The sequence below is a fragment of the Terrapene carolina genome, unplaced genomic scaffold, assembly GCF_002925995.2.
Source record: "Terrapene carolina triunguis isolate 2854851 unplaced genomic scaffold, T_m_triunguis-2.0 Scaffold58, whole genome shotgun sequence".
Lineage (NCBI taxonomy): Eukaryota > Metazoa > Chordata > Testudines > Emydidae > Terrapene > Terrapene triunguis.
The window spans coordinates 53241343-53255628 of record NW_020664409.1 but is presented as its reverse complement, the minus strand read 5'-3'; the positions used below and the strand labels follow the sequence as shown (position 1 = coordinate 53255628).

The following is a 14286-nucleotide window of genomic DNA, read 5'->3' as shown; positions in this document are numbered from 1 at the left end:
TTTTTTTTTTTTTGCTTGGGGCGGCAGAAATGCTGGAGCCGGCCCTGCCAACAACCAATGAAACTTTAGAATTGTTAAGGCTGCACTCTAGGAGAACTGAAAGCTCTTATTCACATCCCAGTCTCACTTTGCCTTGGGCAAAGTAGGTAGAATGAGATAAAATCTTCTATTCTTTATTTCCAGAAACATCCTCAGTTTTGTTTTATTTGGGGTAATTACAGCAGATCCAGCAGAGGGATGGACAAAAATAAGTAGGAAACTGTCTCCAGGCTCAGAGAAATACCAATGCATTTTCCTCTTGCAGTGCAACAAGGGAGTCCAGCCTAGCCACATCACAAACTCTTCTGTGTTAGTCTCTTAAGGTACAGAACTTAATCCTCACAGCCTCTCTCTACAGCCCTTACTCCATTTGGCTGAAAAAGCTTCCACAGCCCAGGAAGGGATCTTCAGACAAGATTGACTACAATGTTATTGGCCTCCTGAACACTCTTTACGTAGTTTGCATAGATCAGAATCCCTCCTGCCTATTTCTTCCCTACCATAAAAATAAAATGTAGAATGAGAAACATAAAATATTTGCTTAATAGAGAGCAGGTTTAATACAAACAAGAGAAAGTACTTTCTCATAACACAAAACTACCCTGTGGAACTCATTGCCATGGGAATCTGTGATCACTAAAAGTAAACTGGGTTCAAAAAAGCACTAGATGCATTCAGGGAGGATAGGTCCATGAATGGCTATTATACAAGATGGTCAGGGATGCAACCTCATGCTTGAGGTAACCCTAAACTTCTGACTCCCAGAAACCAAGTGGAGAAGACAGGGATGGATCATTCCAGCTGCCCTTTTCTGTACCCCTCCCACCCCAAATCTCTGGTACTGGTCCCTGTGGAGAGAGCACACTGGGGTAGATGAACAATTGGTCTAACCCAGTATAGCTTCTTATGATTGATGGAGACACAGCATCTGTGAGCATTTAACAGCCAATCCATTCTGATGAAACATAATTTACTTTTGTTCAGTGCTATTTCTTACAACGTTATGTTAATTTTAACTTGAGCATGGTCCCGGAAGAGAAAAACTGAACTGGTAGGACTTTTGTTTGCAGTGTTGTTTCAGCTATGTGGGCCCCAGGATATTAGAGAGACAAAGTGGGTGAGGTAATGTCTTTTATTGGATTTAGGTCTGTTGGGGAGCAAGACAAGCTTTTGAGCTATACAGAGCTCTTTTTCTGGTCTGGGAAAGATACTCAGAGTGGCACAGGTATATATTTATTTGGTCTTTAGGGAAGAATTCTGATCATAGAATAGCAGGGTTGGAAGAGACCTCAGGAGGTCATCTAGTCCAACCCCCTGCTCAAAGCAAGACCAATCCCCAACTAAATCCCCAAATGGCCTCCTCAAGGATTGAACTCACAACCGTGGGTTTAGCAGGCCAATGCTTAAACCATTGAGCTATCTCTCCCCCTACATATAGTTAGACAGCTGAAGAAGAGTTCTGTGTAGTTTGAAAGTTTGCCCCTTTCACCAACAGAAGTAGGTCCAATAAAAGATATTAATCTCTCCCACCTTTTCTCTCTCAGAAGGATTTTGTTTTCCTTGCAAATACAATCTTTCCCAACTTTGCAATTTCTTTTAAAAAAACACCTATATTTGTATTGTTTTTATCTAAAATATAAACACAACATATATAAAAACATGCACAAGATGGAAATACAATATTTCAACAAAAATGGTAAAACCTGGGGGAAAACGAACCCAAAACAAACCAACCAACCTCCCAGACTTAAAACAAGCCAGTGTGGGCACGTTCAGACCTCTGATGGCTTCAGTTCCATCCTCTCCTCCCCTCCCCTCCCCTCCCTATATTATCTAATAGTCTGAACATTTCTAAATACAAATATATTTTAAGTCAAATATAACCCTGTATATACTATTGGGCATTCTAGAATATGTATAATATATTCATACCTACAGATTTTATGTATACATATAGAATCAGAGAAGTTTAGGGTTGGAAGAGACCTCAGGAGGTCATCTAGTCCAACCCCTGTTCAAAGCAGGACCAACACCAACTAAATCATCCCAGCCAGGGCTTTGTCAAGCCGGGCCTTAAAAACCTCTAAGGATGGAGATTCCACCACCTCCCTAGGTAACGCATTCCAGTGCTTCACCACCTTCCTAGTGAAATAGTGTTTCCTAATATCCAACCTAGACCTCCCCCACTGCAACTTGAGACCATTACTCCTTGTTCTGTCATCTGCCACCACTGAGAACAGCCGAGCTCCATCGGCTTTGGAACCCCCCTTCAGGTAGTTGAAGGCTGCTATCAAATCCCTCCCCCCCCCACCACTCTTCTCTTCTGCAGACTAAACAAGCCCAGTTCCCTCAGCCTCTCTACTATGTATATTAAAACTTCAGAGTTACAAACACCAGATTTACGAACTGAGCAATCAACCACATGCCTCATTTGGAAATGGAAGTGCACAATCCGACAGCAGCAGACACTTAAACAAAAAAATAAAATAAAGCAAATACAGCACAGTACTGTGTTAAATGTAAACTACTAAAAATGTAAAGGAAAAGCAGCATTTTTCTTCTGCATAATAAAGTTTAAAAGCTGTATTAAATCAATGATCTGCTGTAAACTTTTGAAAGAACAACCATAGCATTTTGTTCAGAGTTACGAACATTTCAGAGTTATAAACAACCTCCATTCCATACGCGTTCATAACTCTGAGGCTCCACTGTATGCATATACATATATACAGACTCATCACATCTACATTTACAATTGATCTGGTAAATCAAATATAAATTAGTATGAAATCTAAAAATGAAAAATGCAAGATAAAATGATATTCACAGTATGTCCAATGCTCTGCACAAATTAAATAACTAATGTTATTTAAGGTTATAGTGTACGTTACATGTCAGGAGTGTTGCCTATTCTAAAGGACTTGTGGTCACCGTAACACAATCCATGAGCAGCAGAGCTAGTGAAGAGATTCTGTCTAGCGGTGCAAGTTGTGGTGATTAGTGCAGATAATACTTCAGTCAGCAGATGGTGCTATAAACCTCAGCTTAGTGTTAAACGGTTAGTCTATGCACTACAACGTTATTCAGTTGTTCTTATTGCTCAGTTCAGATCAACAAAAGAGTTCAGTCTAGCTGGTTATCTGCTAGGAGCTGGAAAATGATATAAGTGAATATTACTATATATATATTACTATATATATATATATATATACACACAAGGATGCATAGGAAAACTAATTTTTAAACTTCTTGAGGTATGCTTTTCAGGATGAAACAAACATTCTGCTATTTTTGGTCAAATCTGGTCTCAGTCTTTGAAGTGTCTGTGAAGCTTCAGAGGGGGTTATACAAAATACTGTGGAACCTTCTAAATCTATAGTGAAAGTGGATGGGTATTTGATGCTGTATCTGAGGTTGGTCCCCCTCAGGATTTGCTTTATGCCATTGAATTATAGGTGCTGAGTCTGTGCGTGCTCTGGGGCTGGAGCACCCATGGGTAAAAAAAGTGGATGCTCAGCACCCACTAGCCACCCACCGATCAGCTATTCGGTGGCAGAGGAGAGGTGCTGGCGGGAGCAGTGGAGTGGGGGCAGGGCCTCGGGGTGGACCACCCAGCCAGGAAAATGAAAGTCAGCACCTGTGCATTGAATGCAACCCTTTTTTTGTTAAGCTCAGCTGAGAAGGCAGGAAAAAGAGAAAATTTGTGGTCTTTGTACATAAAGGTTTCAGGTTTTCTGGCAGCTTTCATTAACGTTACTTTAACATTGAACTTCAATAGCTTGAAGACGATGAGTCTGGGCTTGCCAGACTCCTGGCTTCTATTACCAGGCATTTGATGAGCCCTTTCTTCCCCTCTAAACCCTCAGCAATGCCCAAGAGGCAAAAGTTGTTTCTTTGAGATCTGTTTTCTAAGTCATCCTGTTTTCTTCCACTTTGTCTAGTCTAAGTTTCTTCTTTAATTTCCTTTTGTAGCTAATTTTCCATGTCAGCCATTTGAGATTTTTATATCACATACATCCTTAGGGAGGCCACAAATGTCTTTTGACATTGAATCCAGTTGTGAGGAATTCCTTTGGTGCCATGATATCCTAGGTTCTGCTGTGGCCTTGCGGTCTCCGCTTTCAGCTGCTTAGGTGATTCAGGCTCAGATCTTTTGTTGCCTTTTCATTGGAATCCATAGTCAACAGTTCTAAGTTTATTCAGGGGATTAATTTCAACTTTGATGACAGAAACGTATTGCCAGTTTGCCAAGAAAGTAATTATTAGAGATGAATTGATATGTAGGGAGTGAAGAGGTCTGGGACTAGGTAGCCACCTTCGTCATGGGTACCATGTGACCCCCAACTTTGTGATTTCTGATAGGATAGAATTGCAGTGTATTAGTTCTGGTTTTGCAGATGTCTCCAGTGCTGCAAGAATCAAATATCATCAAATACCAGTATCCTTTGGAAAAGGTAGCTCCACAATTTCCACCACCAATTTAAATTATTATGTTGTTATTGTTATTTGTTAATAAATTATTATACCACTGTTTGCTATAATTGCATATAGAATAACTGACTTCCACCAAGCAAGATACTATCACAGATGATGACAGTGAAGTAATTTGTACTTTTAAAATGTCTTACAGCCCGGAAGAGCCTGCACCATTTTCCCAGTAAGGATGAAGAGACTGAAGCATTGATTTATAATTATGTCCCTGTTTTTAGTAGTGCATTTTCTATATTTCAGCAAATCTATTTTTTTGATTGAACATCCATTCCCTGGTGTAGGATAGCTATCTGTAAATAGTTATTTGTTGCAAGTTTCATAATTAAACTCATGTTGTGCATTGCAAGTGGCAGAACTCCAGAATGCTTAACTTACCTTACAGTGATTTATCCTATGTTACCTCTGTAGAATTGGTTCATTAATCTGACAGATTTTCATTCAATGACATAATAATTGCCCTAGATCACATTTTTAATACCGCTTACAGGGAAATAAATTTTACCTCCAGGGATGGCATCTTGATTGTGCTTATAAATTAGAAAAGAATCAGGTTTATTAAAAAAATGAATAATACTCTTGTCATATATTTGAAAGAAATAAGTTTACTTCTTCAGAACATTGTGGGCTCTGTGATAGCATATGTGTTGTTTAGTCAGATCTTTTAGCATAATTCTGTTCTCTTGGGAAAATATCAAGAATTGATAACTGAACGGAACCAGAGCCCCACAATGCTCTATGGCTTGACCAAAGGTGAAGCAGAAAACTATTGTCTGAGAAGCTATCGTGCTCATGTTGCAGTGGTAGTTACACCAAATAAAGAATGGGTTTGTATTAAGGACTCTGAAATCAATTCTCACAGACATGTTAACCCAAATATATATATATTGCTTTATTACTGTAATTATATGGGTAATTAGATAAGGTGTGTTGTGTAACTAAAATAAGAAAGTTACTAACAAGAAACAAGGAAGGTATAGCATATATTTTTGGAATGCTTTATACTTGTGCTAAGTTTAGAACCATGAACTGTACTCATGTTCAGCTTATTGTGGCAATCTACTAGCAGTTAAACTGTTGCAGTCCCTGGTTTTGTACATGTAGTTCTGTTCTTTGTATCCATAGAGTCTGTCAGAAAATGAGATGTACGTTCTGTTGAGGCTTGTGAAATAAGCACCATCTCCCAGGTACAGATAGTTATTTGAACTGGATCTGGTTGGTACATATGTCTTTATGTCTTGCAAAATAGGTATAAGACCAGATGAGGAAAGAGATATAAGGCTTTGTTAATACAGTGGATTTGAGGATTTTCTATCTGTTGTAAACAAGTGGGGCATAAATATAAGTCAAAGGGAGCTAATACTTTGGGACAAACTGAATGCTGCAAGATGGCTCTCCAGACCAGTGATGTATTAACTTTCTGTATTGTGCTGATTTATCTATTTTTGATTAATAAACTGATTAAGCCTGGGTAATGTCTTATCAATAAAAGAATTGAACTCATTGGTATCAACAGAATGAAACACTATTTTGATTTTGAGCTTGACAGATGTGTGCTAGTGTAACCAAGCTTGTGGCTGAGAAAATGATTTGTCCTTTAGAAACACACACAAAAAAATAGGGAAACATTATTGCAAACTGGCATAAAAAAGTGCATGCAATGCCATTTGTGAAATAGTATCTGCTATACATTAGGCAACTGTGTCTGGGGAGCCTATCCCTTCTAGAATTTACATAATAGTGAAGGTGCAGTATAATTTAGGGACTACACACATCAGTTAATGTAAATCCATTTGGAGGGGAGAGTTAAAACATTGATTCACCTACTGCTCCTTCCTTCAAGTTCAGTGAGCTTTGGATCAAGTGCTTAAGAAAGATGTGAGACTGAAGTCAGTCAGTCAGATTTTGGCTCAGGCTCTGAATTTAAAAAGAATGACTGCCTAGTGTTCTCAATGATGCTATTATGTATAATTAGGCTTTTTTTGTAACTGTTGGGTGAAATTCTGATCCTTCCGAAATTAAGGGGAGTTTTGCCATTGACTTCACCAGGATTTCACCCCTTGTTTTTAAACATTTTGATGTGATGCCTTTCAGAAAAGTTACTAGCTGGGATCCATACTGCAGCGATGAATGTCAAAGACCAATCTTTTAATGCTGATACGATGTAATGCTTGTAATTGTTAGGCAGCTGCATTTACTGTACTGTTTCCTTTTGCTTTGCCTTGCAACACATTACTTGAATTTAAATGGGTCTTCTCGATTCCTGAAAAGTTTGTTCAGTAGTGTTGTGATGAGGCAATCAATTTCCTTTTCCTTCGCAGGCCCAAACCTCCCATTTAAGTAATTTTGTTGTTTTTGAAACTTCATTGATTTTATATATAATCTAAACACATAACGAAACAAAACATGTATAAATATGTGGGCAAGGTGGAAATACCCTATAAATAACAAAATTCAATGTTTACTATTTGCAAAACCTGGAAAAAACAAACCGAAAGCAAACACACAAAAAACCTGGACCCATAGACTGGTCATGCAGCTAAATAAGTGAGAACATAACCTATGAGCATCAGGGACAAATATATAGGAGGCAGTTTCTTTTTTAATTTTCCTGGTTTCAATGGCAGTTTTGTGTAGCTCATTTTCTAAGTGAGCCATCTGGGCTTTTATATCACATACATCCTGAGAGAGGCCACGAATGCTTTTTGAGATTGAATCCATTAGGACTTCTTTCAGTGCCGCACTATCCTGAGCTAGGTTCTGCTGTGGCTTTGCAGGCTCCTCCTTCAGCTGCTTAAGTGATTCCGGCTTAGGTCTTTTGTTGCCTCTCATTTTTTCATTGGGGAATCCATAGTCAATAATTTGAAGATTATCCAGGGGATTAATTTAAACTCTCTAGGAAAGTAAATATTAGAGTAGGTCCGGGACTAGGCAGCCGTCTTCCTTGTGGGTACAATGTTCCATTGAAGTCAGTTTATGTGAGTGAGGAATTCAGGTTTTGAACCTAAGGTCTCCAGAATTGAAAGTTAGTAACACACTGTACTTCCGGGCAACACGTCTGTAGCACAGGTGCTGCATTTCTCAGGTCATTCAAGAGGGTGGAAGACTCATTACTCATGACCTCACAGCCACATTGGCTGGCTACAATTTAGCCCTTAACAAAAACGACTGGAGATGCATTCATTAACATTCTATAAAGCAAAAATTGCATCTCTAACTACTGTCAAGAATCCAGCCCAGTGCTCTCAGAAGCATGGGTGTGGATTGGCTGGTGAAGTCAAATTCTGTGTTTGCATTTCACTATTTCTGGGTACTATTACACTTAAACTCAGGAAAGCTTAGTTGACAGGGAACATTGTAGATTACTTCTGCAAGTGCTTGACTACTTCAGTTTAGCACAGTTCTCAAACTGCTTTGCCTTCAGCATTTATAATAGTGTTAAATATATAAAAAAAAGTGTTTTTAATTTATAAGGAGGGCGGGGGTTGCACTCAGAGGCTTGCTAAGTGAAAGGGGTCACCAGTACAAAATTTTTGAGAACCACTGATTTAGCACAATGCAATTCTGTGCTGTATTATATATCTACTAGTAGCCAAAAGCCCATGCTATCACATGGGTGCAATTCATAAAATCATGTGGCTAAGAACTTAAAAATTGGATGGTAACAGACCATGAATCCCAGTGATGATTCAGCCTGGTGATATTCTAAACAAAAAGAGCTCTCAAACATGCTTGTAGCTGTTTCCATTGCTTCACATTGACTCCCCAGACACTCTAAGCTTCAGAGTGATGCACAGAGTGACAATCCTGGACTCTTATATAGAATACTGTGAGCCTGATTCTATTCTTACCCCAGTTTTACATTACTGTAGTATAATCCTGATTTCAATAAAATTACTCCGGAGTCCTGACTCTCACCCGTGGGAGAAGAGCATCAGGTCCTATATCTTCATACAGGCACTATAGCTAAACTATTTACACACTAAGGACAAAATCCTACAGTTCTTACTCAGGCAATACTCCTAGCAATGTCTCTTAGGGCTTGTCTACATGGCAGCGCAGTCCAGACTAAGGGGGTCTGAGCTGTAGCGCATGCTAATGTGTTGCACTCTAGCTGTCCCATGTAGATCCTGCTGGTGCAAATAAAAAGGTACCTAGTTCGCATTAACATAGTTAATAAACAGGACTACATCAAAGCAAACTAGGTACCTTTTTGGTTCATGCCAGCAGGGTCTATACAGGGCAGGTAGAGTGCAACACATTACTGTGCTCTACAATTCACTCATACCATAGTCCAGACTCTGCCCTAAAAGTTTGCTCGTGTAAGGAATGCAGGTTTTGGCCTAAAATAGCAAGGATCCATCCTGCAAGTGGAATTCCTATTAACTTTAATCATAATAATCCAGCCCAAAGTACCACGTGTGTGTGTGTGTGTGTGTGTTTATTCATGAGCAAGGAAATAATTCTTGCTGTTTTGTTCTGCTATATAAAGCAATACTTCATTGAACTGATTATATTAATGATGTCCTTTAATACTTGAAATAAAATCTACACAAGCAGCTTTGTATCTTCCTGGCAACATGTACACAGACTCAGGAAAAAAAGGTTAAAGCTGCTTGATTCTCTGATCTGTCCTGATGCAATCACAGAGCAGAGCAGTCTGGAGGCTGCTCTGAACTGTACCACCTGGCAATGGTCCCTGGAGACCATCTGTGGATTGCCAGAATGCATTGCTCGCCAGACGCTCCTTTTGTTCAATGACTGTGCTGGTTTTCCTCCTGCAGTGGATGGTCCCACACTTGTGATAATTCCAGTGGGGAGGGGGGTTGCCATCAGTCTTTGCTTCCTTTGCACACCTCTAGCAGTGTAACGGAGGAGAGCAGGGCAGAGAATGTCCCTTCTTTCTAATAACTAATCTCAGCTCTGAAAAATTAATGTTGTTATGCTGGAGGCTGAGTGGCTCCCAGGGACTGTCCCTTTAATCTATGGGCAGTCCCAAACCTCATTCAAGCTGATGGGTATGATACCTGCCTGTTGTTCAGGCTAAATGAAGAAGCAGTTAAATGCATCTTTGTTTAGTGACAGCTGAAGCCACTACCCAAATCACAGATCAGTATGGCAAGGCTGGAACAGGGACTGATCCTTGAGGTCTGAGGAGTTTGGACTGCTGATTGATTGCAAGCACAGGGGCTGGGTATTGTTTAGTGGAGCTGAGTGCCTGTGTAAGTCAGAGGCAATATAGAGCCAGGAGATAAGAAGAAAAACACTGGTAAAATGGCCTCCGGGAGAAAGCCAAGAGAGAGCTTTTTATTGGCCAGAGTGCTAGCTGGAAAAAGTCTAGGAACTTGAGCGGAGAAACTGTCTCCAGTTATTTGATTCCTAGTGTTCAGGGAAACAAGACTGTGCACAATCTTTGTAAATAGCTAGGATTTTATCAAAGAAATCCCAGACTCTATCATCAATTTCTCCTCCTAATGGAAACAATCTGCAGGACCTCGAAATGGCTTATGGCTCGGGGGGGGAAAAGGTAATTTTAAGATATATAAATCTTCCAATCTATAAGGCTAGTTCTTAATTACTTAGCACATGTATATACTAGCTCTGTTTTAAAGACCTCACCATTTGCATTATTGAAATACAGTTAAAATGTGTTTCAGAATTGATGCAGGGGATGGGCAGATACTGATCTCATTCAGACAGTTGTAACTGAGATCAGAAAGTAGCCCACTATTTTGAAAATCTATCTTCTTTCCATCAACTCTGTAATTCTGTCTATTACATATATTTCAACACCTTTGTAAGCAAGATTTTATAAATGATTTTAACTTTGTGCTACTACAATGTTAACACTAGATGGCCTAAGAGGACCAGTTTACTTAGCTTGCAATTTCTTAAGCAGTTGTATAGTTTGTATCATCAGTTCGTTTTGAAGTTTGAACATAGCTTTCTGGTTAACACCAAAAATGTAAAGTGTTTGAATAGGATAGTTATAGTACTGTGGTATGTTTCTTAAGTACGAGGGGGACTGAATGAAATAGGAAGTAATAATTAGATGCATATTAGACTTTTGGTCTTTCTAGTTGAGACTTAAATGATATTTATTAACTATACAGAGCGACATGCTCCCATCCCCGGCACACAGCAACAGGAAGGAGAATGGAGAGGAAAGGGCTTGGACATACCATAGGAGGAGCAATGTTCCCCCAACATTTTCCACCCTTGTCCTCAGGGACTACAGAAGCCACACTGTGTGAAAACCCCATGGTCATAACTCTAGGGGACTGAAGATAACATGTCCTTATGTGGGAAATACTGATGCAGCAGGGTGCACAATGTGTGAGTGGAGGCCATTTCTGAGTGCTAGTAAAGTTCAGCATGACACAATGTCCTTTGCACTGAGGGGATGTCTCCAGTCCCAAATATATCTTCCCCCTTGTTCTCAAGCATACAGAGTGAAAACGGGGTGGGGTGAAGATAGACAGTGGGTGTGTCACAGTACACATAGTCTTAAATACAATCCTCATCCTGCCTCTAAATTGTTTAGCTATATGTTCTCCTTGTTTTCCTCCTTGCTACTAGTTAGGAGTAACTTGGTGTGGGATTCATAAGGGAGATTTTGAAAATTCCAGCCAAAGTGATCTCTGATTTGAATGATTCTTAAATAGAATATAAATGCTTAGACTCTATGATGAGGGCGTGCTACAGCAAACCCTAACCTAGATCCTTTACATCTGTGCTTCACAAGTTGCATTGGCTTCCAATTCAGTTCCAGGTACAATTCTAGATGTTCATTTTGATTAATAAAGATCTTTATGTTTTTGGTCTCAGATCTTGTTTTCTACTCCAGCAGTTATCTGCTTGCTAAGTGGTGGATAGAGTGCCTTACACATAGCACCTTCCTGAGGGGTGGATTTTGCTCTGGTTTTCTGTATTCTATCACCCAGTTCAGTTCTGTTCCACAACACAAAATACATGTCTGGAGCTATTTTTCTTTGCAAATCCCTATGTTAAAAATTGCAAAAACACTTTCATCCAAAAAGTTTCAAACTGCATGAAACATCCTTCAAAATTTAACAATGCTCCTTAAACCAAACTTAAGTTTGCTCCAAACTTAAAGTAAAAAAAAAAAAAAAAAAAAATACCCTTTTCCTTTTCAGTCTTTGGGAAAGCAATAAAACAAACAAACAAAAAACTCCTTTTCATTCCCACCTAAAAGTGAAAAACTAAAGCAAATATATGTACACAGAAATTTCTAAATAGGAGTAATTGTAGCATTCCATAATTTAAAACAATTGGATTGAGTTAAATTAGCATGGGAATATGCACCTCTGGGAAGAAAAGAGGCTTTCCTTTTTTGATTCTACATAGTATATGAAGTCTCACTGTATTTCATTGTGTTTTATGCAGCTTGGTATGATAACAGAGAACTGGATATCATAGATTATATATGATTCATTTCTTACCATTTTTCTAAAGCCAAAAGAAATTGTACATATCCCAAATAAGTATACATTGTGTGTTTGAAAAAAGAAAAAATGCAAGAAGTGAGCTATAAAGAGGGAAGGATGGGCCTGGGAGGAAGGCACAGGGACGGAACTCAGCTCTCCTGAGTCGAACTCCCAGCTCTGCTACAAAATTTCTGTGCCACCTTGGACAAGTCATTTCAGGCTTGTTTACATGAGCAATTGTACAATGTCAAGCTGGTGTGAATCTGCTCTCCACTAGCCTGTCATGGTCTAACTGTCCATGTACACCATGCTGATGCATATTAACAATTTGTTCAAATGCCATGATCTAGTCCTCTCTGAAAGGGTACTCGATGAAAGCACATTAACAAAACGTTAACATGCATCAACAGGTTGCACACGAACAGTTAGCGTGGAATAGATTCATGCCCCAGCTTGCTGCAGTCTAATTGTTCATGTAGGGAAGCCTTCAATCTCTCTCCATGTCAGTTCCTTATCTGTAAAAAGGAAGTGTTATCCCCTTCCTCCCCTTTTGTCTCTCTTGTGTGTTTAGATTGTAAGCTCTTTGGGGCAGGAGATTTCTCTTACTAAGTGTTCATGAAGGACCCTGCACAGTGCTCCCCCACCACTTCACTTGGGGCCTGTAAGTAGATCGCCATAATTCCCCCTCCAGGTTTGGTGCCATGCCTCAGTTTCTCTTTTTTTCTCGGCCCAGCTCCATGAAGCTGGAAACACAATGTTGCATTTCACAACAAAGTTTTCCCTCCACTGTTATGAAACAGAAGTGTACTCAACTCCTCATGCTTGGCTCCAGATTCCTCAAGTCCCTTTTGTCCTGCTCTAGGCTCAATAGCTCTTTCTAGCCCTTCTCCAGGGGATCATGGTCTCCCTTGTATCAGGTTTTCCCCTATCTTGTTACCCACCTCCTTCACTCCTGCCCCAGCTCACTACAGTCTACTAAGCTCACCCCAGACCCTTAGCCACCGCTCTTTCCCAAGACACCTGTCCTCCTGCCAGTCTCCACGGTAACCAAAACCCCAAGGTCATTCCAGACCCTATCTTGCCTCAGGGTAGCCTAAAGTGTGGCTTTATACAGTCCTCTCAGGCAGTCACATGTTCCATAGTCACATGCTCCCTCCTGAGTATCTGCACTGATTGCACCCACCTGTGGCCCTTCCTAGGCCAAAAGGATGAACTCTTTCCACTAACCTAGGGATGGGGCTATCTCCCCATCACAGGGCCCCAATACAAATAATAGTGTAAAGGCAAACTCACAGGGCTGAATATGGCCTAATTATCCATAAAAAGAGCTGTTTTACCAAAAGTGTAATAATTTAAAATAGTCAAGCTAAACATAATTTTGAATGGAGAATTATTTCTGTTGATCTGGGCATATTTTTCACTTCTCCCAGTGTCCTTCACAGAGGTCCACCAGTGGTATAAATTCCAGCAGCAGAGCTGTACTGGAGGCATGTTGTCAGAGAGCCAGTTAGAGCAGCAAGGAAGCCATTTGCTGGCATGATGACCTGGCCTGCAATGAAGTGCCAGAGATCTACAATGTTGAGGTCAGGTTGCTGAACTACTCCCAAATGGAGAAAACCATGATTTATGATGGAATAATCTGGAGTCTAGTCTACATGAGGTGCAGTGTCAACCACTCCTCCTCAAGTGCTTGCTGACATCTGATGTTTATGTACAGAAGAGCCATATCCCCACCTCCATCAGTCAGTGGACATGCTGTATGGGACCTTGTTTAGTGCTCTAGGGAGCCCTGAGTGGGTATTCTGGGCAGGGAGCTCTGGAGGACATGAGAAGCTGCCTGTGCCCTCTTCATCTCCAGTACTTTTTCCTTAGGTAAGATTCTGCCCTGCATCTGGGGACAAAACTCTAGCAGAAATTTGATTTACTGACCTACTTTTTCTTTCATATTCCTAACTATCAACAATCATATCTTTTTGGTGTGGGTGTGGAGATATCCCCTAAGGAAGAACTTGGAGACTTCAGCAGGAGTACTGTGTCCAGTTCTGGTTCCCACACTTTAGGAGTTATATGAGTAAATTGGAGAGGGTCCAGATGAGAGCAGTAAAAATGATAAAAGACCTATGAGGAGAAGTTAAAAAAAACTGGGTGTGTTTAACCTTGAGAAAAGAAGACTGAGGGGGGACCTGATAACAGTCTCCCAATATATAATAAAGGCTATTATAAAGAGGACTGTGAAAAATTATTTTCTATATCCACTGAAGGTAAGATAAGAAGTAATGGGTGACTTAGGATAAATATTAGGAAAAACTAT

The 14286-nt window shown here is 40.0% G+C and overlaps 1 protein-coding gene across 1 annotated transcript in view; it reads left to right on the top strand.

Annotated features, from left to right (window-relative positions):
• LOC112114673 (gamma-glutamyl hydrolase) overlaps positions 1 to 5892 on the top strand; it is a 26106-nt gene extending 20214 nt beyond the window's left edge. Inside the window, exon 9 of the mRNA XM_029913287.1 lies at positions 4670 to 5892. Coding sequence (XP_029769147.1) covers positions 4670 to 4791 — 122 coding nt within the window. The 3' untranslated portion in view covers positions 4792 to 5892. The remainder of the gene's footprint in view (positions 1 to 4669) is intronic.
• The last annotated feature ends 8394 nt before the right edge of the window (positions 5893 to 14286 follow it).